A 24610-nucleotide genomic window follows, 5' to 3' on the forward strand; every position below is an offset into this window, starting at 1 on the left:
AGTGGCCCAAGATTCGGGAGGGGCTTGCAGGTACAACACTCCAGTGCTGCCAACCATCAAGCCAATAGTTCCATCCTCCTTTGACCCTGGGACCCGCAGAACTGACTCAGAGGTTCCACAGGCCACATGTGCAGGGAAAACCTTGGTCTGGCAGAGGGCCTGGGGTGACCACAACTCCAGACGATGCCAGTCGCCCCTGCCAGACAGTGTCAGGTGGGGAGGGCTTCACAGAAAGCAGCTATTGGGGTAAGCTTGTCATCTGGCTGCCATGAGGTGCTAGGGGCTGGGAGAAGTGGGAAGTGTCCCAGGTTCGACTTACCATGGTGGTGGAAATGGTCTCCGTGGTGATGGAGGGAGTGGTGGTTAGGAACTCCTTCCCCCCGGGGACAGCCCCGTCCACCTAATGATAAAGGGGAGAGAGAGAGAGAGAGGAGAGAGAGAGAGAGAGAGAGAGAGAGAGAGAGAGAGAGAGAGAGAGAGAGAGAGAGAGAGAGAGAGAGAGAGAGAAGGAGAGAGGGAGAGGGAGAAGGAGAGGAAGAGGAAGAGAGGAAGAGGAAGAGGAAGAGGAAGAGAGGAAGAGAGGAAGAGATGTCTGCAACATCTGTCAGACAAGTCCATAGCACTTCTGTTGGTATGACAAACTGAGTACAAGCACGGGGGGGGGGGGGGAGGGAGTTCACATAAAGACTGAATGATGTGTCTTATAGTCCCTCCAATTCAGTTCAGTCAATTTATTTGACAGAGAAAAAAGAATCAGACAACTTGATGCATTCTATCTAAATATTCCATTGGGGGGTTGGGGTCACACCTGGCAATGCTCAGGAGTTACTCCTGGCTCTGTGCTCTGAAATCATCCCTTGCAGGCACAGGAGACTATATGGGATGCCGGGATACGAATCACCATCAGTCCTGGGTTGGCCGGCGTGCAAGGCAAACTCCTTACCACTTGCTATCTCTCCGGCCCCTAAACTTCCCAATTTTTTTTTTTGGTTTTTGGGTCACACCTGGCAGCGCTCAGGGGTTACTCCTGGCTCTACACTCAGAAATCACTCCTGGCAGGCTCAGGGGATCATATGGGATGCTGGGATTCGAACCACCGTCCTCCTGCATGCAAGGCAAACACCCTATCTCCATGCTATCTCTCCAACCCCTAAATTTACCAAATTTTAATGCCAGAATCCTTTAGCCAAATTATTCCTTTGCTTGGAATTCGACTTTAGAGTATACACATTGAAAACTCTGCCAAGAAGTAGGAACAAGGAAACTCGCCATAGAACACTGTTGTAAAGCCAGTTTAGGTTCAGGAGGGGCTGCAGAGCTCTGAAGGAGTTATCAGCAGGTGGGGCTTACAAGGGTAAGGGGGTGGGGAGTGTCTCTATTTGCCAACCAACAGTGATCTTCAAGATATTTATAGGGGTGCAGGGGACTGGGCCACACCCATTAGGCATTGCTCAAAGGCTATTTCTGGCTCTGTGTGCAGGATTAGCCCTTCAGAGTGCTTGGATGACCCTATGTGGTCCTGTAATCCTGGGGGCAGAACTGGCCCGAGAGACTGGAACCAGGATCAATAGGATGCAAAGCAAGCACTTCAATCCCTGTACTATGTCTTTGGCCTTCCAAGATACTGAGACCAAAAAAAAAAATGTTAAGGTCCAGAGAGAGCTCAAAGAGTTGAGCAGATGCTTTGAATACGGAAGGTCCAGATTAGATCCCCAACACCACAAGGTCCCTGAACACTGTTGAAATGACTTCCAAGCAGAGAGTCAGAAGAACACCACTGGGTGTGGAGACCCTTCTCTCCAAATGAAAAAGTATATTGAATGGTTAGAGTGTATGACTTGCATATAGGTTTGATTCCTGGCACCACAATGTCCCCATGCATGGCAGAAAGTGACCCCTCAGTGCTAGAACTGGACTGGACTGGGTGTGCCCCCCAAAAAAGGCTAAGTTGTAAAAAATTCTCTTGAGTATAAAATGTATAAATATATAAATATGTACATGTTATATGTTAAATATATATGTACATTTTAGGAGTGGGATTTGGAGCCATACAAGGCAATGTTCATGGAACCATTAGTGCCAAAAATGGAACTAGGTCTGCTACATGCAAGGCAGGTGCCTTACTTACTGTACTGTTTCTCTTGTTCTAGTGTACAAACACTTCATTGGGAAGAAATTTAAAAAATGTTTCAATTTTGTTCTGTTTGAATTTCATAACTGTGAATATATTGGTTGGTTTTTGTTGTTTGTTTTTTGGACACACCTGACTGTGCTCAGGGATCACTCCTGGCAGGACGTGCATGTTACCTGGGCAGCATCTGCAGTGCTGACTCGAGTCTGCAACATGGCCTCTGGCTCAATTTTCTTCCTAATGGCAAGGCTGCTGACGGTCATGGTTTCCGCTTTCACGGGCTGAAGGGAGGACACAGAATTACTCAGGAGCGTGGCTCCTGCTCACAGCAGCTGGATGTAGGGGTGGCAGACTCGCTCACTTGCACCCTACATCAGGCCATATCCCTCAAAGGACAACCACGTCAAGGTAAAAGAAGCTCAGTGTAATCTTAAAGACAAACAGCCCTCGGGGTCAGCCAGGTCTAAGACAGACCCACCAATGGCAATGGAACCAGAGCACTTTGTGGTGGGTAGGTAAATGCTGTGTTTGGGGATCTCATTGACCCTGCTCGACTGTTACTCTCAAGAATGTTAGAGGGAGATGGATAGGTGTATGTGGGATGGATGGAATCCAGGACTCCTGCATACAGAGCAAGTGCTCAGCTCTTTGAGCCATCTCCCTAACCCTGGACACTAATTTAAAGCCGCTGTTCCCAGAATACCTACTCTGCAGTAACTCTGCCATGGTTGGGCTCCTCATGGCTCTTCTCTGTCTGCGCAATATCCCAGAGACCTCCAGGGTTCTGTCACCATCACCCCCAGCACCACTCCCCAGACTGCCTCAGCTGAACTGTTGAAGTCACATGCCCAAAGGTCTTGGAGCCAGGCAGTTACAGAATAAAGTGGGCTTGTAAGGACAGTGGGCTGGAGAGTATATGGGCACTGTGCAGGCCACCATGGTTTCAGGGCAAACAGATTTTTTTTTATTTGTTTTTTTGGGCTACACCCGGCAGTGCTCAGGGGTTACTCCTGGCTGACTGCTCAGAAATAGCTCCTGGCAGGCACGGGGGACCATATGGGACACCAGGATTCGAACCAACCACCTTTGGTCCTGGATAGGCTGCTTGCAAGGCAAACACCACTGTGCTATCTCTCCGGGCCTGCAAACAGATTTTTTGGATTTTTCTTTTTAAATGTTTTGATCCCTGTATTTTATATATTTCCTGATTTTAAAAAAAAAATTATTTTGTGAAGATGGCGGTTGAACCCAATACATGATACAAGCCAGCACTCCTTCCCCCAGCCTAGTATTCTTATATTTCTCTGGGAAGGAAGCACACCCAGAAGTGCTCAGGACTTACTCCTGGTTCTACACTCAAGGATCACTCCTGGTGGTGCTTGAGACCATCTGGGGTGTCAAATATTGAACCTGGATAGGCCCATGTGCAAGGTAAGCACCCTAGGCACACTGTTTTCTCTTCCATACCAGTGTTCTGATTTTTAAATCCAGGTCAAACATATCTGTTAAGTTATACTTAACCTGGGCTCAGATTGTTTACCTACAACTTCTAGTGCCAGAAGTCGCTTGTTTAAAATTATTTTCTTCTGTATTCTACCTCAAAGCTAAATTATGGCTATACCCGTCATGGGTACAGATGAATAAAACTAAGTGGTAGAGTCTTCTAGATGGAAGACTGAGCTCTATTCTATTAATCTTCAGAATGTCTGATGATATGAGTATGGGGAGTATGACCTGCTGGAACAAGGCCTGCAGCAAAAGCATGAAGAGAAAGGGGCCACCAAAGGGAGCAATTTTGCCCACCTAGGGTGATCAGAAAAGGAGGTGGTGTCTGAACACAACCCCAGAATGAGGTACATTTGCAAAGCTGAGAAATTGGAGAAAGTATGGCCTGGAGAAAAAACCCCAGGGGAAGAGCTCATGCCCCAGGGTCTGGGGCATGGGGCTAAGGAGAGTGTGGGAAGCAGTCTGAGGGCAAGGAGGGTGTGTGTGGGAAAACCGCTGCAGAGAGAGGACACAGGGGCTGAGAGGCCTGATAGTCAACCTAGACACCCCTGCCTCTGTGTCCTCTGCGATCTTCCCCGCCCACAAGGGCCCTGGGTTCGAGAACTTGGCCTACTGTCCCTTCCCCAGGAAGACCACATTCCAGAAAAGGAAAAGCCATCCACTTGGGGCGCAGGTCCCAGGACACCCAGAGTTGACAAGCACATGCTCTTGCAGTAGGCACTACAGGTGGGAGGGAAGAGCGAAAGGTCACAGGGTCCCACTTGGGATAGCCATAGCCCAGGGTGACAAGGCCGGGATATGGCAAGGAGAAGGAGAAGGGGGTGGAGAGAAGAAAAGGGGAAGACTTCCATGCGTGCACAGAACAATACTGCTCTGAGTGGGGAGGCATGCATCAAGGACCCTGTCTTCTCACAGAGGCCTGGGGTGGGGTTGGGGCACTCTCAACACAAAGTGCCTGGTGGACCCAGTTCTACATGCTGGCTCCACTGTACCTCAAACTGGGGCAGCTCCGGGGTGGAGCAGGCCCCTCGATCCGGGCTGTCCTCCAGGCCCCCTGACTCATCCTCCTGGCCGGTTCCCCCCTTGCTGAGATCCCGGGCGAACACCAGGCCTTCGGTGTCCGAGTCACTCTTGTCTCGGTCGAGCTCAGGCAGGCTTCGGGAGAAGTCTTCGAAGGCGCTGCCGTGGTAGTCGCCCATGACTGTGAAGTCCACCTCGGCTTCCAGGCTGGATGTGGAGCTGACAGTGATGCTGGAGCACTTGCGCTCAATGGCAAGGTGGTTGTCCTTCAGGAACACCGCGTCCCTCTCCTGGTCCTGGTCCTCCTCGCCTGTGTCACTCTCAGGGGCCCTGGGACGTGGCAATTTGACCTTCTCCTCTGAGCCCTCCCTTAGCCCTGCTCTCTATGGCCAGGTGAAAATCCAAGGAGCAGGTGTGCGGGGAGATGGAGGAGAGAGAGAAAGAGAAAGAAAGCAAGACAGTGAATGACAGAGGACACAAGACGGCTATATTGATGTTCCCGACAAAAGAGAAAATGGGTCAGAAAACCTAAAACCAGCCCCAGCAAAGGTTCCTTGACAACATAAGGAGCTTTAAAAAAAGAAAAATTAAAGCAAAACCACCACCACGAGAGAAAGCTGGAAATGTCGGGCACGCTCCTCTGTGAGGGTCCCGGCCAACAGCAAAAGCATTCACCAAGCAGGCATCATCCTGCCAGGGGTCCTGGACAGGAAGGCCCCCTCCAAGGACTAGATGAGGGAGCTTATCAGAAGCAGCATCAGGTGGGCGCAAGGCAGGGATGGGAGCTGGGCCCCATCCGTGCAGGCGGGTGTCAGACAGAACCAAGGTGGGGAGAGATTCAGCAGATCCAGGAAAAGGCAATAGAGACGCGGAGCCAGAGCTTTGAGGACTAGCAGTGGTCAATGCCGCTGTGTCTCCAGGGATGGGTGGCAGCAGCAGGCAGCAACTAAAGGAGGCAGAGTGTAATCTAGTTCCTGGAGCAGCTGCTCTATCGGTTCAACCTCAGGTCTAGGCATGGAGGTTCTGGGCCCTCAATATGACTGAGAACAATCAGCCATAGAAGGAACCAGCAGCCCTTGCTCAGCCTCCACGCCTCTCAACAGGCCTATGGGGATTATACATCACACACACTTCACATTTGTTTTGTTTCCAGGGTTTTTGAGGGTGGGGTGAGGACTGAATCTTTTTTAAGAAAACTAATCTAACACCCACCTAGTCTTTTGGTTTGTTTTTGGACCCCACCCAGCAGTGCTCGGGGATCCAAATGAGGTACCTGGGATTAAACTCAGGTCAACTAGCACATGGCAAGTGCCCTACCCGCTATACTCTCTCTTTCTCTCTGCAGCTTCCCCTCCCCTTTCTGTTCTAGAGTCTCACTGGCTTGCATGTTTCTGGAAGGTTTGAGGTGTGAGGAACTTTCCAGAGAAGCCAGAGTGAAGCGACCCCAAGTGGCACTAATAGCAGATGGAGTAGAAGGTAGCAAGACAGCCCTGGCCAGGAGGAGCCAGCTGGGTCAACAGGGCTGTGAAGACCTGGGGAGCCAAGAGAGGTCCCAATTTTGGGCCTGGGGTCAGGGGTGTTGCTAAGCTGTAACCATGCTTCTCCACCCTGGCAGCAGCTGGGACTTTGTGCTGGATGACAGGAGCTTGTTGCCATTGAAGGAGGTAGACGGGAAGTCGACCTTGAGCCTTGGGCTCATGAGGGAGAGGAAGTGAAGAGCAGCACCCTCAGGATGTTTGCTTCCTCCAGGCAAGGGAAGTGGACAAGGGAAGGGAGGTGCGAAGCCAAGGTACAGAGGTGGGAGCCCAGCAGGTGGGGAAAGGCAGGCAAAGCAAGTATGTAGCTTGCTGGCAGTGGTTCCACCTTCTCCAAGGCCTGTGGGAGCTCTGTACATCAGGCCCTGCTGAAGGTGAAGGTCTTTGTGGCAAAGCTAACAGGATCTAAGGCCATGAACCTGGGGGCCTTCTGGGGGAAAAGAACTCATAAAGACGGTGCCAGGATGACGAGGAGCCACAGAAACATGCTTCCTAGAGAACTACGCAGCATGCGGCCGGCTCCCCCCCGCCAGGCAGCCCTGTTGTAGGCATGGGGATTGAGGGAGGCAGGGGCTCACGTGGCCAGGTCCCCCCGTCGCTTCCACCAGGGTTGTTTCACAGCCTGAATCAGGGGACGAGAGGTCGAGTTCCCTGTGTCCTGCTTGCTGAGATGTGGGGGTGAGGCGCCCTCGGAAGGGTCTGGGAGGTGGTGGCATGGCTGAGGCATGTGGAACCCAAGAGCTGACCCCGTTTTCCCTGGGGAGCTGGAGCTGGATCAAGCCCAATTCTAAGAGCTTCTTCCGTTGCTGCTCCAGCTGTGCCAGTGTGGTCTCTGCAGACCCATCGCTCGGACTCCCTCGGAGACCTTCTGGCCCCTGAGTCTCAAAAATACGGATCTTGTTGGCTACAGAGGCCTTGCTGATATCTTCGAGGGATCCCTCCTGGCGCCCAGCCTGCAGCAGGGGCTTCTCTTTTGGCTTCCCCGAAAGGAACAGCACCCCTGGGGGCAGGGTCCCTGTGGCTTCTTCTGGGACAAATCTGGGCTTCTTGCTGGCCACTGGAGGCGCCCGCCGCCGCACTCCATCAGGGGCCCGGATCGTTGCTACTCTGTCTTCAAGTTCTGCGTCCTCTTTAGAGTGAAGGGCCCGTTTGGGGGAAAAAAGGGGCGGCTCTCCAATGGGATCCCCAAGCTCCAAAAGTCCTCCAGGTTCCTGATCATCGGGACATGGGGAAGTTTCCTCTGCAGAGGTGGGGAGGGGAGCAACCACCTCCATCTGGAGAAAACTGAAGGCCTGGGGGTCCTCATGCACAGCTTCTGCCCCAGGGTTGGGGTCTGACCAAGTCTTTTGGGCTATGCTCAGCTTCCTGCCATTCTGAAAAGGGTCAGCCACCTGAAAATCCCAGGCCTGGGGGTCTGGGTGCACTGGCCCTCCTCTGTGCTGTGCATGGTTCTTCCATTCAGCCTGTTCCACCAAGTCCCCATTTTGGGGGCCCTCTTCTGGGGTGCCTGCTATGTGAGTAATCTCTCCCTGCATCCCATACCAGGCTCCCTTCCAGTCTTCAGCAAACTCCTGGCCAGGAGCCGGTTCCTCTTGGAGCTTGCCCACAAAAACCGCACGCTCATCCTCTCTTTTGGGGGGCCCTGCACCTTGCTCAGAAACTGGGAAAGCTCCCTCCTCTCTGTTGGTATTACTGCCCAAGATTGGCACTGAGTCCTGAGGGACTGTGGCCTCTATTCCAGGTTGCTTTGCAACTTCCCAGCCATGCCCAGTGGGATTGACCAGGGGACCCTCCCATGCATCCTGAGAAAGAGACAGAAGGCAGCCATTAGAATCTTTCTCTGCAGAGGATGGGTCAACTTCATTACTGGAGTTGGCTCTGGTGTCCTTGGGGGCCAGGTCCAGCAGAAAGGACTGAAGGTTTCCCATGCTGGAGGTTAGAGCGGTGTCCTCCACCTTGGCCAGGCTGGGCTCTGGGGCCTTGGATAGTCCCCCAGTCTGGAGCTCTCCCAGTTCTTGGTGCCATTCTGTCTGGCTCTCTAGGAGACCCCCTGAAATCTGGGAGGCCCCTAGCAGCACTTCCCCCGCTAGGCCTTCTATGAACCAGGGGCCTCCCTCCCACACAGACTCAAAATCTTCGGGACTGGCGATCATTCTTCCTCGCTGAGTATTTACGCTTCTGGACCCCACCATCTCTTCTGTGGCCACTTCGACTTTAAACTTGTCCACCAGGATGTCTACCTTGGAGAGTCTGCCGTCAGCAAGGATGTGGGAAAGGCCTGCCTCCCTTTCTTCCTGGTGTGGGGAGGACACTTCCAGGAGGCCGAGGTCTTCTGGCCTAAGGTACTCTCTTTCTATAAAGACCCAGTGCTCTGAGCCCTGCATTTCAACCGGAGCAAGAGGAGTCAATGTGAGACATCAGCCACCTGAGAGAAGGTCCCCACTGTCTCTGAGAAGGGCCTCAAATACCCACCTAAGAGTCATGTGGTCCCCAAACTGGCTGTCCATAGGGGCGTGGCCATGCTCAGCAGCCACATCAAGACCTTACCTCCTATCATGCCTCCAACACCCCTCAACTACCACCCAACCTGATCATAAGGGAGAGGGGTGTCATGTTCACCACAGGAACTTGGAGATTCCTGGAAGTACTAGGGGTCTTTCTCTTTTCAGAGTTCACTGTGATGGGGGGAAGGAGCAGCACTTCTGTTCCAGAGATCCTCATGTTGTCATAAAGAATTACGATGGCCTAAGACATCTCTCACATTGAGTCCCCCACATCTCCCAGGGAAGTGAAACCTCAGAAGGCAAGTGACTTACCCTATGCCTCAACTGCCTAAGCAGGAGTCCTCAAACTATGACCCATGGACCACTTTCGGGCTGCCAAAAACATTTAGCCAGCCTGCCTTTTTGTTTTTTGTTTTGTTTTTGTTTTTTGGACCACACCTAGCAGTGCTCAGGGGTTACTCCTGGCTCTGAGCTCAGAAATCGCTCCTGGCAGGCTCAGGGATACCAGGAATTGAACTCAGGTCTGTCCTATGTGGGCCCTGTGCAAGGCAAATGTCCTACCACTGTGCTATCTCTCTGGCCCCCTGCCTGGATTTTTTTTTTTCCCCCGATGCTGACTGTCCTACTTAGCTGTCAACTCATCCTGGGCCTGCAGTGAGCATGTATGGGATATGCACCAAACTCTTAGACTCCCCTCCCTTTTGTCTCTTGACTCCTCCTCTCAGTCTCAGGCAGAGATCCTCAAACTACAGCCCACCAAAAGCAAGCCCATAGATTCCATTGAAATACTGGTTGATTTAACTTTACTCGGTAAATACATTTTAAAAAAGTATTTGTTGCTTTTTTTTTTCCACTTCAAAATGAGATGTGTAGTGGGCATAGGAATTTGTTCTTTTTTCTTTTTTTTTTTTTAAACTACAGCCCGGCTCTCCAATGGTCTGAGGGACAGTGAACTGACCCCATTTAAAAAGTTTGAGGAGCATAGGCCCCAATTGAGACTTTAGGTCAAATATAGAGACAATGAGGGTAAAGGAGGAAGCATTTGGTCTAACAGTCACGGCCTGAAATAAGACCTCTTCACAAGAGTTTCTGAGGAGGAAAGAGATGAGGTTGGGGAGGAAATACCTGAAGGCCACTTCTGGAGATGAGTGTTGGAACAACAGCTTGAACTTTGTAGCCTTCTCCATGAAAGCACTAACTGGGACCAACTGTGATTAGCTTCTGAGACTTTGTGGGGTTCTTTCCCAAACAGAATCCAAGGCCTATCCTTGAATTAATCTAACAAAGCCCACATAGAGCTTAGGAAAAGACCAATTAGGACCCACTAAGGAGGTAAAAGATGGAAGAGCCCAAGCATCACTCTGGGTTAAAAGCACCAACTCAGGGCCGGAGAGATAGCATGAAGGTAAGGTGTAACGCCTTGCATGCAGAAGGACGGTGGTTCGAATCCATCCCATATAGTCCCCCGAGCCTCCTGCCAGAAGCGATTTCTGAGCATAGAGCCAGGAGTAAACCCTGAGCACTGCTGGTTGTGACCCCCCCCCAAAAAAAAAAAAAAAAACAGCACCAACTCAAACACTGTCAATTGTATGGAAGATGGCCCCTCACAGTCCCTCACAGTCCCTAATGGCCCCTCAAAGACCCTCTTGCTCCTATAGGATCTTTGAACAATGCATAGGCAGGAGAACTGCCTATATGTTATAGCTAGAGAACTTTCTTCCTCAGAGTCCAGTAAGCAACAATCACTGAACTACCCTGATGAAATTGGGGTCCTGGTCCTCCTAAACTGCCTTGGCACATCCTTCCTTTGAAATCAACATTGTGCCTTCAGAGGCCCTTAGGATGCTGTATGTAAACAGACTGAGAGAAGGTCAGTGCCTTACCTGGGAGAGGTAGCCAGTGGCAAGAAACAGGCCTGGAGTCTGTCTCAGACCTCCAAGTTCCTCTGTGGTGAGATTTGTCCAACAATGGAGGGAAAAGGGGGTCAAAGCATTTGGCTCCCTCTCAGGCACTGGCTTGGTGTGGCATCTGAGGGAATCCCAATGATCTGAAGGACTCAGGGAGCTCTGTGGAGCCTCCCCCTTGTCCCCAGCACTCCTTTCATTCTAGCAAGTGCCACAATGGCCAGAAAATCCAGCCTCAGTGAGATCTTACCAAAAGGAAGGGAGAAAAAGGGGATGGAAAGTCTCTGTGAAGGTCAGGGACTGGTTTCTGAACCTTTTCTCCAGGTTGCTAAGCTGTCCCAATAGCTGCCTTGGGAGCTGCACCCACTTTAACCTGGACTAACTCCATCAGTATTGCAATGGTGCCCACACATGGTCAGAGAGGCCTCTTCTGGAACACTCCTGCTCCAGCACTTATTCAATCATAAATTAGTTCCTAGAAAGTAGTCCCAGTGAGGAAGGAGCTGGCACTAAAGGAGTGGCTGGATTAAACCCCATATCAATCTATGGAACAGGTATTATCTTCCCTATTTCTAAAGAAGAACTGGAGGATCCCAGAAGGGAGTGCCTTGCACAGATGGCTGAGTAAGCAGGACAGTAAGCTTCTAACAATCAAAAGCAGACACGTGGGCTCTTGAGAAGAAAAGCCTGAACAAAACAGAAAATCTTGACTGGCACCTTGTCACCACGGGTCTGCACCTGGCCTTGATGGAGATGGGCACATCACTGGAAAGATGGGTATTTCTCACTGAGCCCTACTCCTTCTATGCCAGCTTGGCACACCCTTTGCAGGCATCTACAGGCACTGCAGCAATATCTGAGATACCTCTAAGCAGGGCAGCTCTTTTAGCACTTGGCTGTTCAGGCCTCACCTGCAGCTCAGAGTCAAGTTCCAGGCCCTGTTCCTTACAGGCAGTTAGGAGAAGGGTTCAGAGAGTGAAAGGCCTGCTGAAACCAGGCCTTAGGAGAAATTTGCTGCAGGGTGGGCTTAGGCACAGAGCTCCCTGGGAGGATACAGATTTAGGAGTATCAGGGGCCAGAGCAGGGGCCCCTGTTGAATAAAAGGCAGATGTTAATATAAAATGTCAACTCCCCAGTGGAAGACAAAAGAACAGCAGAAGCCTATCTATAGGAGTGGGAGGCAGAGGTTCAAGAAGACACTAAAGAGCTTTGTTAGGGGCTCCCACACCTCGGGACATAATGGTCACCAAGCCTGGCTTCAGGAACACCTCTGGACCCCACAACTGTTTCAACTCTGTTCAGTTCCTCCTAAGAGCAGGCTTGTTAGTCTCTGCTTAGCATCTTTCCTCACTCCTGGAAGAACTCATAGAGCACTGAGCTCCATGTCCTGGCACTAGCCTGGCTGACACCTGTCCCTGGCTGCTCCAGTAGACTCTCAGTCACAAAAAAGACTGTACACTGGACCAGCAGGTAAGGAGTAGGTAGAGAGGTAAGAATGCATATCCCCAAGGCCCTGTAGGATAGTCAGCCTGGAGTGTTTCTAAGGGCCCAAGAAATACCAAGATCTCATCACACCACCAGAAGCCAAGCTCTCCTCACTCAAGAGACCTGCCTAAACAACCTAAGGAGATGAGCAGGACGTGCCCCATCACTGGTCACTGCTGCCTTCTTAGGGCAATGAGGCACTCAGGTTCCAGGACTAAATCCCACCCACCTCCACACACTTAAATCCTGAGCTGAGAATCGGGGTCACGTCTACCCCTGCTTCAAAAGTGGCCTTTTCTGAATGGTGTCAGTCCTGGCCTTCTGATTAGTCTTAGCCTCATGGAACCCGAAGGTGCCACAAATGAGAATCACTGGGGTTGGGATGCTTGCTCGTCACAGCTGGGGGACCACACAGAGACCCATCTGCAGGGCAGAATCTGGCCCCCACCCACCTTGCCCAGAGAATGGGTCTCTCCAGACTGTGGGTGGGCCTGGGGGGTGGTGGGAGACAAATAGTAACCTCAGGAGATGCAGCAAGACTTTTCTGAGTGAACACTTCCAAGCCTGTGGCCATCCTAGACTCAGGCACCAAGTCCCACGAGGTGTTCTGGCTCTTCAGGGACTGCAGGGGAGGCCCCAAGGCCAGAGGAAAAGGGGGAGGGAAGAGAGAGGGAAATGGGGAGAGAGAAGAAGCAGGAGAGACACACAGAGTCGGTGAATTGTAGCTCCAGAAATTGGAATTCATGACGCCCAAGGAGGTGTGGATAAAGCCCCAGAGGTGGGAGCTCATGGCACCCTGCCCCACCAGCCCACCCTTGTGCCCTGGAGGCCACACCCCAGAACTCTGGCTAGAATTTTCCTGGAAGGAGTCTGAGGTTTAGGCTCTGATGCTGTTCTGCAATTTGGGTCGCAGCCCTTTCACAAAGTCAGTTTGAAAAAGAAATGTATACCGCATACCTGGGTTTGACTCAAGGGAACTTCTTTATAGTTGGAGGTACCTATTTCAGCTCAAGCTCCCACTGTTTTTCTCTTGGTCCAGGTGAGGCCCCTCCAACTATACAGGAACTCTGGGTGGCATATCCTTGAAGGAATCCTTCACAAATCTCATATCCAGAATGTGGCTGCCATCAGCACTTAAAGTGCTTTATACCCCTGTTTTCTCTCAACCTTCCCACCAACCCTGTGGAGGAGCTTTGGGGAGTGGGGGTATAGTTCCTGTGAAGGGACGGTTCCCAGTGAGACTCAGAAGAGTGAGCTCACCCAAGGACCCAGTCCAACTCTTAGCTAAGGGCTCCTCTATTCCTCCACAATCATCTCTAGATGCTGGTGGGGCATGGCATGCAGACCACTAAAATTCCTTCTTTGCAGCAGGCAATTATGCCTCTGGAGTGGGCCAGGATCCACCTTTTTCTAAAAACCTTCTTCTAGCTCTTCCAGCTTCTGCCAGCAGATGGGGCTCACCTCAAGCCTGGCTGCTTGAAAACTCTTGTTGGACTCATCGAGATCCTCAGCTAGACCCAGCTTTAGGTCTAAGCCAGGATTAATTTGAGGCCCCCAGGATCGAGTCTCTCTCAGGGCAGAATGGGGATTGGAGGGCATGTAACAGGACACTAGATCAGTCCCCATGAACCAACCAACCCCAGGAGACCTTGAAAATCCTCATTGTGCCACAGGTGACCCCAGAAGCAGAGATTTACATGCCCGGCCCAGAGCACAACTAACTGTGGCTCACCAGCCAGATTGTCTCCCAGCAGCCCCCTGGAAGAGACCGTTGTTGTCTGTTACCAGAAGAGTGCTCATTGGCTCATTCAACTGAGGCTCAGCTTCAAATGCATCACCTATTGCATCAACCACAACGCCAGAGGGGACCGGACCCCTCCACAGGTGATCTACATTGGCTTTCAGCTAAAGAAGAGGTAGCACTGAGGGCAGCTGCCATCAAAGGCCCTGGTGGGACATGAGAAAATGTCCACATCTGGTCCACATGAACAAGACCTTCCCTGTTCAGCACTTTCGTGTCTCCATCCATACTCCAACCCCATCTTTAAAAAAAAATTGAACCAAGCAGGTTCCAGCTCTGGGAGGAAGGCTGGTGTGTAAGTGATATTCTATAAAAGAATCCCATGAACTAGCCTACAAAAATGGGCAGTAAGTAACATGAGGTCTGGGGGGAAGGGCCTGTGGCCTTGGTGCTGTGACTCCCTGTACCCAACAGAGGCCCTGGGAGGTCTGGTCTCAGCCAGGAAGGATCCAGCTGGCAGTCAGTGGGGCCAGAACACAAACCCAGGTGGCAGAAGTCTAGACTGCAGTTGGGTTTGAGACCAGTAGGCAGCAGCACTAGAGAGAAAAAAAACCTCAGTAGAAATGGGGGTGAATCCTGCCAAGAGTTAGCAGCCCTAAAAATAACAGCTTGGGCTTATAAATACGGGACTTCTCAAGAAGTCCTATCTTTATCTTGTGTTCAGTTGAGAAAACACCCCCATGCTTGCCACTCAGAAAGGCAGGTCATGTGGGATCCTTTTCTGTAGCAATGGCTGCAAGCCTGATTTTGCTGGAGAGGGACTCTGTTCCACCTGAGAGGATTTAAAGGAGTTTCCCAAGAGACTCCTCTCCTTCCCCCCAGAAGGCACCGAAGGCTCTGGTTTAAGGGATGGGCATGATACCACCATGCCCATCAGAGTTCAGAGCCCCTCAGAGTTCAGAGCCTGAGATTCTTGGGAACACCTGTTTAAAGTGTTTTGGTGCATGACACATAACACTGTAGCTTACACCCAGCTTGTCCATGGACTGTGTGTACCACTAGTGACTCACACCTTACTGTCTCATGAACCACATATACCTCTGGTAACTCACACCTGGTTGCCTTTGAACTACGCATACCACCATTGGTTCACATCTGGCTTTTCCTATCAGACATACTGAAAAATGTTGAGGACTTGCTTGTCCAGACAGGGTATAATGGGGAAGGGGTGTTGATACTTACCTCGCTGGCTTTCTCAGGGGTGCCCTTGGGGGATGGGGAGGCTGGTGAGGAGGGCAGCCGACGATCCCGCTCCCAGTCTCGGTCCCGGTGGATGAGTTTGCTGTTGGGTTCTTTCAGAGTCCGCTTCAGCTCATTGATACTGGCCTGGTGCTTCAGCAGTACATCCTCCGGCTTGTCTAAGAACTAGAGGTGTAGATGGCACAGAAGTAAACCCCCAAGGCAGAATGTGGGATCAAGTGCAAGAAGTGGGAACACTTGACCTCCAGCAGTAAAAGTCACTGCCCACACCCTGTCCCCAGCACTACCTCACCCTGACAGAGCTGGGAGCCCCAACAAGGGCACGGAGCACAAAAGAGCCAACAGAGGGACTAAGTCACTTTTGACAAGAGAGACATCCAGTCTCCTCATCCCAAAGTCATGTCAGCCCAAGTTTCCCTGATGCTGGGAGCTGTACTGTACCCAGAAGAGAATTCTCCATCCACTTATGACAGCAGCCTCTCCTTAGCTATCTGTCCCCTCCCTGCCTGGCTAACACTGCATCCAATGATGAGGCAGGGTTTCTGGCCTAGGAGTACACTTGCTCAAGTCTGGCCAGAGCTGAAAATACAAAGCCACAGTGAGCTGAAATAAGGGGTGCTATTCCCACATTGGGCCAAGGAGCTGGGGCAGGACCATGTTCCATCTTTCACTGTACATCCCATCTCCCCAACCACATATCCAGGATCTCCCCCAATGTCTTCAGAGCCAGGGGACATTGAACTAGAGAGTAATGAGGTGCTATCGGGTGTTTGGGAGGTTGGGAGAGCAGGGAGAAGAAAGAATGGTTCGGGCTGGAGGACGCTGATGTCACAGGTGTGTCTCCTGCTGAGTGACAGGACTGAGTGGAGCTGAGTCCCACACAAAGAGAACCTGCCTCTCAGTCAAGGAAGGTGCATCTTCTGCTCAGGAGTCAATAGGGCCCTACCTCTGAGCCAGGGGGTGGGAAGGCTGCCTGGAGACCCCTCTCTGCAGGACTGTTTGGGGACTCCAATCTGGACTGGAAAAATCTCAGCTATTACAAAGTCAGATGGGGAGGTTTTGGAACAATCTGGAAGGTAACCTGGCCCTGAGGCCAGACGCCTCTAGAGGTTTGACTTGAATGACCCCACGTACCCTCAGGATGGAAGCCAGTACTACTCAGAGCTCAGGCCAATGTCTGGAGTCCAACCCCAGAACCCTCAGACTTACTGGTTGGGCGCCATGGACCCATGACCAGGACTGTGGTCCTCCCTCCTGAATCTATCAATGGGCTTGGCAGGCATGGGTTGACCTTTCCAGCTGGTAGAAGCCAGGGAGGCTGGCACTCTGGAATATTAGGCAGGCCTCTGGAAAAGCTGGTCTCAATACAGTGCTGTACAAGTGGGGGCATAGGAAGAGTGCATCTACCTAAAGTCATCCAAGGATGAGGGCAGAATAGTGAATGCAACAGAACATGGAACTCCAAGACCAGGGCCCTATTCCTCCCCCGCCCAGGCCTCTGCTTCTTTCTCTTGGGCCCAGGAGAATTCCACCTTTCTAGCCATCAAGATACAAATGAAACTAGGGACTGCAGGAAGGAGGCTCATGGGCACAGAAAGGAAGACAGGGGCAGGGGGCTTCTTGGGATGGCCACAGGCCCTGCCCAAAGTTGTCTGGAACTCTTGGCCTCCTCCCCACCCCCCCTATTTCCTGCCCACAACTGGAAAATGACACAGGAAAAAATTTGGGGTGAAGATACAGGATACAGATGAGATGTGGAAATGTGAGCAAATGGTGGTGCAGGAGATGCGTTTAAAGAAAGGTTTATGAGGGGAGTGCAGAGGGGAACTTCATGGAGGCAGAACATGGCCTGTTGGGGCTGACACAGGGATGGAGTGGGGTGGAATCTGGTGCTGGAGACATGAACTGAGCAGTGGGGAGCAGGGAGAGTAGAGGGGAACAGTGGGAGCAGAGATGGAGCTGAGGTGAGACGTGCTAGGACTGGAGTGTGGGATGGACAAATGAGAGGGCTCTGGATGGTGGGAATGCAGAGACAGGGCCATGCAGTACCTCCTGCTTGTGTCGCGGCGTGGTTTCTGGCTCCGGCTGGCGGGACACAGGAGGAGGGAAGGAACCGGCAGGGTCAGTAGAACCAACAGCTTAGAGACCTTGACTGGCCCTGTCCAGAGCTCTTACCCAAGCAGCAGTGGTCAGGGAACCTGGTGGCTCAGTCACCAGCGGGGTTTGGGGAGTGGGGTGGGCATGTGAACATGAAACTGGTGGCCAGGAGGGATGTGAGGACTCCTGCTGCCAGTGTTAGAGATTGCTTCAGCCAGTGCACCAAGGTGGGGTGGATGGCAGGGAGACACCAGCTCCTTGTGTCCATGTATGTGTGTGTATTGCACAACATGTGTCAACACACCACACAAATAGCATGTGATCATGGGCATGCACCATGATGTGTGGTGGAATACATGACTATGTGCTGTGACATGTGTTGGTGTGTTGCATGTGTGTGCTCTATGCATGTGAGAGCACCTAGTTATGTACAAGTATAAGCAGATATATGTGTGTACATGTGTATGGGTTGCATTGTTGTCATGTGTACATGTGTACATGTGGGGTGTCTGTGCTTGCATGCAGGTAATCTCCTGAATGTGTGCTGAGGTATGGGGTGGGGTAGGCCAGTGGTAGGGTCACATTGATATAGTCTGTCTGAGACGAAGGAGTGGGCTGTGCAGATCCGAATCACAGACAGGGGTGAATCCAGAATGATAAGAGGGTCTGAAATCCTCTGGGAACAGTCTCACCAAAGGAACCAGGGGGCAGGGACACACACAGCATTGCCTCCCATAGTCAGGTGTTTATGCCCCCCTCAATCCAGGATGCTGGGGGCACCTGAAGGTCTAGGTGGGACCCAGGATGGGACCCTGACCACCAAGTCAGAGGCAGGAGAAAGCCGGGATCCTACCTTGAGCTCCTTTATCTTAGTGGGCGTCCTGACCTCGCCCTCCTCCGTCTCTGACTGCCGACCTCCCGACTCGCCATCCTCCTCCCTCTTGTCCCCGTCTGGGCCTGTGTCATGGTTCTCGCTGACGGAGGCCGGGCGAGAGAACTCTGCTGAGGAGTTGGAGATGGCCAGATGGCCACATGAGTGTCTCCCGGAGAGCCAGCCCTGCCCCGCCACAGCAGAGAGGCTTCCTCACACCCACAAAACAACACCAGGCGGGATGAAGCAATCTGGCCCAGGGCTTGTGCTGATGGGAGCAGGGTTCAAATCTCAAAACGAGGCTGTTGGCTCTGCGACCTTGAGTAAATCATATAGCAGGTCTGGGCCTCAGTTCCTTTAACTATAAGCAGCACCCACTTTCAACAGCAAAGGGGAAGAATGAATAAGCTGGTGAAGGAAAGGACTGGAAAGCATGTCAGGTACCATATGAACCTTCAGCTGATGCTGGCCCCCACAGGCCCTGTCCGGGGGAGTGGCAGTAGCCAAATACCCCTTAACCATTAGCTAGCCAGGTACCCATACTGTTTACCCCTATCAAAAGCTGAAGTTCTAAAGTTTGTAAACAACTGCTTCTTTATAAGTAAATTATGGGGAACTGGAGGCAGGTATACCCCCAACTTGTTGTCACTTGTTTCCCCAAGCAAGTTCCTAAATAGAGAGGGATGGGGTTTCCAACTGTACTCCCTGCTCCCTACCCCCACTTCTGAATCTCACCTCAAGCTGAAAAAATGGAAAATGTTGAATGAAAATGACCAGAACACAAACAGAAGAACCTTGGGACTAACCCAGGTTTAAGTAGAACAGAGTTTTGTTTCTAAGAACTTGTTCTGTATTCTTTAGTGCACACTGTTTCATCAGACCTTCACAGTACTAGGCACCATTGGCTAGCTTGGGATGCTATTCTCATGTCCAGGGGACATGCTGAGACTCCTCCCATCTCTAAGCTGCCCTTTAAAATCCTAAAAGCAGATGTCATTTATTATGGCTATAGTAAATAATTGTTTGTAATTGATAAGATCCCAGTATATGTAAGAACTGTTCTGGGTGTTGTGTAAGCATATCTTGTTTAGTTCTCCCTCTAACACAGGAAGCAGACAGAAAAAGGAATCAGATTAGTTAAGCTGTTTAAGCCTCCCGTTCATCCATCCACCCATTCATCCATCCATCTGTCCATTCACCTATACATTCTTCTACTCATCCATTCATGTCCATCTGTCCATCCAACCATGCATGCACCCACACATTCATCATCCATGCATCCACTCATACATTCATCTACTTATCCACCCATGCATCTATCTGACCATCCACCCATATGTCCATTTACCTACTCATCTGTCCATCTATCCACCTGTCCATCCATTTATTTACTTATTTGTCCATCTGTTTGTCTATCTACCTATCTGCCCTCCCACCCATCATCCATCTGTCAGTCTATCTATCCATTTATCCACCCATCAATCCACCCATCCATCCATCTATCCATACACCCACCCACCTACCCACCCATCCATCCATCCATCCATCCATCCATCCATCCATCCATCCATCCATCCATCCATCCATCATTACTTTCCATGCCCACAGAGCAGCTATTGAATATCTAGGTTGAGACTGAACTCAGATCTAACAAACTCTCACTCTCCCTAGCACTCCATCTGACTTCTAAACCTCTTCCAAAAAGTTAAAAGAGGGGAGGAAGAGGCTGGGTCAAGCTGGATCAAGCTCAAAGTTGATTCTGATATAATCCATGGATCTTATTTTCAGAATCTCCAATCTGTTTGAAACAGAACCTGTAGGACCATTTCTTGTTGACACATAACCCCCCCTGTCAGCCAACTAGCACATGGGCAGCAGAGAGCACCATGCAGCTGATGTCAGCCTGCCTAGAGCTCCAAGGAACCAGAAGAATGGTCTCAGCCTCTGTTTGGCAGCTCCGCCCATGCCTGCCACATATGCACAGCACTCATCTCCTTAGTACGTACCACCTGAGAATTGCAAAGTTTCTTGGGTAGGGCACCAGAAAATCACCTGGCCGAACTTGGGACTTTAAAAGGCAATAACTTAGGGAAGTACCAGGAAGTCTAAGGATTGATGGGTCTCATGCCAGCGGGAATGATGCTGGCATTTGGTGGACCCCCTCCTCCCCTGTCCCAGAGCTGCCCAAATGCTGGGAAGTCACCAAATTGAGTGTTGTCATGACCCTGGTGCCCCCAGTGAGGGGCTCACCTCCATCAAGGCTGCGAGACATGGTGTACCGTTTGCTGGAGGAGCGCTCAAATAAGGGTGCAGGCCGGTCGATGAGGGCGCTGGCCTGGCGAGTCTGGGCCTGGGTCCTCCCACTATACCGGAACTTGGAGCCCATCACTAGGAAGCCTTTGGGTGGGGGTTCAGGGGATACCAGCCTGTAAAGGTTGGGAAGTGGAGAGGAGGAGAGGAATCAGGTCTTCAACCCACTGACCTACCAGCTCCCATCATGCCCAGATGACAATGAGGAATGAGACATGAGGGAGGAGATAAGAGTGGCCTTTCAGGGCCCCTGAGAGCACACTCTCCTGCTCTCTCCCCATCCCATGCCCTATCCCAGGTTCAAGCTCACCGGAAAAAGGTGTGGTGCTCAATGCAGACCTTCCATAGTCTCTTTGCTGACCGGTGGTTTGGGAGCTTGAAGCCAATGGTGCTCTCGAACTGTTCATACTGCCAAGAAGGAAGGCCAGGTGAGAGGCCAGATCTAGCCACCTCTCATCACTCGGCCTGTCTATTTATCCACTCATGCACATGTGCTTCGTTCATGCATTGACTCAAGAAGGGAGCAATCCCCAATTCTTCAACAAGGGTGTTACAGAACCCACAGTGACCCTAGTAGCCAAAGAAGATTGTGGGAATCTGAGAGGAGTGAGCAATTCCTGACAAAGGCATAAAGAGATGTGGGTGTGATGACAGGACTGAGTGCTTTTTCAGGAAGGCAATTGGGAAGCCTCCCAACACAGATATGAATGATGGGAAGAAACCTACTAGGTGAGGTGGTGGGAAAGGGAATCCTGGGAAGTGAAGAGCTCTGGGTAGGAAGGCCCTGCATTTCTTCAAGGATCTGAGAGAAGGTCAAAGGAGCCAGACAGCATGGGGCAGTGAGACAGAGACAGAGAGAGGCAGGCACCCACACCCACACACACCCAGTGGGGTTCAAACTTCAGCCTCAGTGGGAAAGACGTTCTTTTGGTGGTCTTTTGGTTTTGGGTGACACCGGGTGGGGCTCAGGAATTACTACTGGTTGGGCTTAAGGCAGGGGTCTCAAACTCACGGCCCAAGGGCCGTTTGTGGCCCTCCGTACAACATTTTGTGGCCCTGCCCTAGAGGAATCTTTCTTTGTTTTGTTTTGTTTTAGTTGTTTGGGTCACACCCCCCAATGTTCAAGGCTTACTACTGACTTTGCACTCAAGGATCACTTACCTTGCTTTGCCTCCTGCAGCTCCCAGGTAAATTGAGTTTGAGACCCCTGGTAAGGGGTCACATGCAATGCTGGGGATTAACCAGGTGTCAACTGCATGCAAGGCAAATGCTCTAGCCACTGTACTATCTTTCAGGAGCTCTTAAAGAGAATGGGGGCAGTTTTGATGTGTTTGGATGGGAAGGAAGAGGCTTTTAAGTACTCTTCAGTGGCTTTGGGGAACATGACTCAGTGATGATAAGACAGGATGCCAGCAAGGAGCACACAGTGGGGTGTGCATGAGAAGGAGGCTGTGAAGGCATGTGGGCTCATGATCATTCTAGAGCTAGAGCCATAGTGGCTTAGAACTGGTAATGTGTGTGTGTGTAGCCAGAGTCTGTGTGTGGGGTGCACACAAGCCAGCCCAAAAAAGCAGAGAGAAAACAGGAATGCGTTGATGTGAGCCACAGGGGCAGACGCCATTTTCAGTGCATCTGTTTGTGCTTTCATGTGTGTCTGCATGAGCCTGGGTATGTCTGTGTGGGCATATCTGTATTTGTGTGTCGGTACATGTATCTGTGTTTGTCTGTGTGTGTTGTGTCTGTATCTATATGTATCTGTGCGTATATTTGTATATGCATCTGTGTGTTTATGTATGCATCTGTCTGTAATGTACCGTGTGTATCCATCTGTTGTATATCTACGTATGTTTGTTGTGTCTAACTGTGTCTGTGTCTGTGCGTGTCTGTGTCTCTATATATGTATGTGTATATATCTGTGAGTGTATATTTGTACATGCGTATGTGTGTGTCTATGCCTGTACTGTATCTGTACATAGTGTCTGTGTACATCTATGGTGAGTCTGGAGTTGCATGTGTGTATCTGTGTATATGTCTGTATTTGTGTATGCACCTGTGTGTACATCTGTGTATCTGTGTGTTGCCTGTACCTCTGTGTCTCTGTGTACCTGTGTTCCAAGTATGCAACTGTGCATGGTTATGTGTGAGTGTATATCTATCTCTGTGTATGTCTGTGCATCTTTGTATGTGCAGGCACATATCTAAGATATGAAGTCTGTATAGAGAGTCCTACAGAAAAGGATGTCTCACAGCACCCCCACTCAGAGCTCCTGGTCCAGACCCAGTGAGGGAATCCTCTCCTTCTAGTTTATTCCAGCAAGATGAGGCAGGGGCAGGCTCACCTCTCCAGGACGGATCTTGATATAGAAGTTACTCCTCTTGTAAGAGATCTTGAGGATCTTGGGCCAGGCAAAGCGGTTGATCCTCAGCCGATCACGGTAGATGAGCAGGCCATTGGCACAGACGCCAAGCATGATGTCGATGCCCTCCGAGTCCTGTGTGAGAAGGAGCCTGGAGCCTGCCCCCGTCCCAACCTCCTCTCCTCAGGGGCAGCGCTGGGGCCCCCACCAGAATTCCAGGGACACTCAGTCACCCTCTCTTTTGCTCCTCCCCACATATCAGCTCATTGTCGTTCAGAGTTGACTCCCCATTTTGGGTTTTCTAGTTGGCGTTAGGCTGAGTTTCATATGCTCAGGAGACCCCATTAAGGTAGATCTATATATAACTCTCCCTCAGGAGGTGCCCCAGCTAGTGGAGAACAAACAGGCAACAAATACAGGAAATAACAGGAAATAATGAGGACCACTATGGGGAGAACAAGGGGTTATGGAGGTTGGAGGGACAAGAAGCAGGAAAAGAAAAGGTGGGAGGTAATTCAGGGCTGGGCTTCATGTTGTACAATGAGACTTGGCAGTTCCTGGGGCACCCCCTGGGCTGACAATACCTTGGCATGGTGCAGGTCAACTCCATACATGGAAAGCTTCTTAGCGTTCTCCAGGAAGTGAATCTCTGCCTCTCCCGGGGTCATGCCCCTATGAGAAAGAAAAGTTCGGGCGGTAGTGAGAAGGCAAGCTGGCCCAAGGCAGCCACTTCTAGTGATTCCATTACCTTTCCTCCAGTACAAGATGACAGACCTCTGTATTCCTTTTGTCCACCTGCTCCATCCCTCCCCCTGCTTAAGCCCAGGCCTAGTCATTGCCTCTAGGAAGCTCTCCCAGGCTGAGTTGAGAGTCTAGATTTTTGCCTCCCGAGTTATGGGCAAGTCACAATTTTTGCTTCTCTGTGGTCAGGTAGGAATCATGCAAATCCCCACAGAACAATTTCCTGCAGGATACATTTCTGCTGGAATTTGGTCTCAGAACCCACTTCCTGTCCCCTGAGTTACAGTAGACAGTTTCCCTTCTTGGAGAGAGAGGTTCTGGGACTCATGGATTCCCTCTTTACCGTGGTTTCTGAGAAAGGGCCCATTTCACTTTGGGCCACAGTCAACATTCACTGTCTCTGCTGACTAAATTCCAAGCACTTTACATGGACCTCCAGACATACTGGATCCTCATACTAGCACCCTGGGAGAGACACTCTCATTACTCCCCTTCCTCAGCTGTGGAAACTGGCCTGGAAAGGTTGAGTGGATCTCCCAAGGACACACAGTCATGAAAGGCCAAAGTCAGAAAGCGAATGCAAATAAGGTGACCTGCACTTATCCCTCCAAGTCTCTATTTCCCATTTCTTCTCTGTCTGCCTCAGAATGTTAGATCTGTGGACTCTTGGTGTCAATATGCTCTAAGTCCAAAGGGCTGCTTCTGGTAGGGCATGGCTGAGCCATTTCAACAGCCCACACTGATGGGAGCTTGATCAGAATAATGACTCTAGCCAGTTCCTAGCATCTCCAGCTACCTCTGAAGGGATGGCAGAGGCTAGTCAACGAAACACTGCCCTCAGGTGGACAGCTGCCACTTACTACTGAACACAATTGAATATATAGGTTGTGAACAGAGCCAGGTCAGAACCACTGTCTAAGTTTTCGGAGTCACATCTGTATATATGCACCTATCCCCACCCCCAGTCACATCAGGTTTCCCACCACATCTGGCCCTGGGTCTCTCCAGCTGCAGTCCCAGGGACACACCCTCCTCAAAGCCTCCATCCTCACTGTACCAGATAATCAGCACCATCCCCCACCCCACGCCCAGCAGCCTTCAGGCCTCACAGTGCACACTCAGCTTTCCCATAACAACCCTGCTCTGAA

At 51.1% G+C, this 24610-nt stretch overlaps 1 protein-coding gene across 8 annotated transcripts in view; it reads right to left on the reverse strand.

The window, feature by feature from the left end:
• The window catches only part of EPB41L1 (erythrocyte membrane protein band 4.1 like 1), a 123428-nt gene that overhangs the window by 11806 nt on the left and 87012 nt on the right, over positions 1–24610 (reverse strand). For 4 of the 8 annotated variants that reach the window (XM_049779120.1, XM_049779118.1, XM_049779114.1 and 1 more), the window contains 12 exons: positions 23306–23393; positions 22704–22856; positions 20675–20772; positions 20305–20480; positions 18037–18185; positions 17136–17171; positions 15069–15251; positions 12606–12707; positions 6771–8570; positions 4630–5040; positions 2308–2412; positions 320–400 (listed from right to left, as the gene is read on the reverse strand). In XM_049779120.1, the coding sequence (XP_049635077.1) occupies positions 320–400; positions 2308–2412; positions 4630–5040; positions 6771–8570; positions 12606–12707; positions 15069–15251; positions 17136–17171; positions 18037–18185; positions 20305–20480; positions 20675–20772; positions 22704–22856; positions 23306–23393 (3382 nt within the window). The remainder of the gene's footprint in view (positions 1–319; positions 401–2307; positions 2413–4629; positions 5041–6770; positions 8571–12605; positions 12708–15068; positions 15252–17135; positions 17172–18036; positions 18186–20304; positions 20481–20674; positions 20773–22703; positions 22857–23305; positions 23394–24610) is intronic. The other 4 variants (XM_049779117.1, XM_049779119.1, XM_049779121.1 and 1 more) reach the window with 4 other exon arrangements.

The sequence above is a fragment of the Suncus etruscus genome, chromosome 9 (assembly GCF_024139225.1).
Source record: "Suncus etruscus isolate mSunEtr1 chromosome 9, mSunEtr1.pri.cur, whole genome shotgun sequence".
Classification (NCBI taxonomy): Eukaryota; Metazoa; Chordata; class Mammalia; order Eulipotyphla; family Soricidae; genus Suncus; species Suncus etruscus.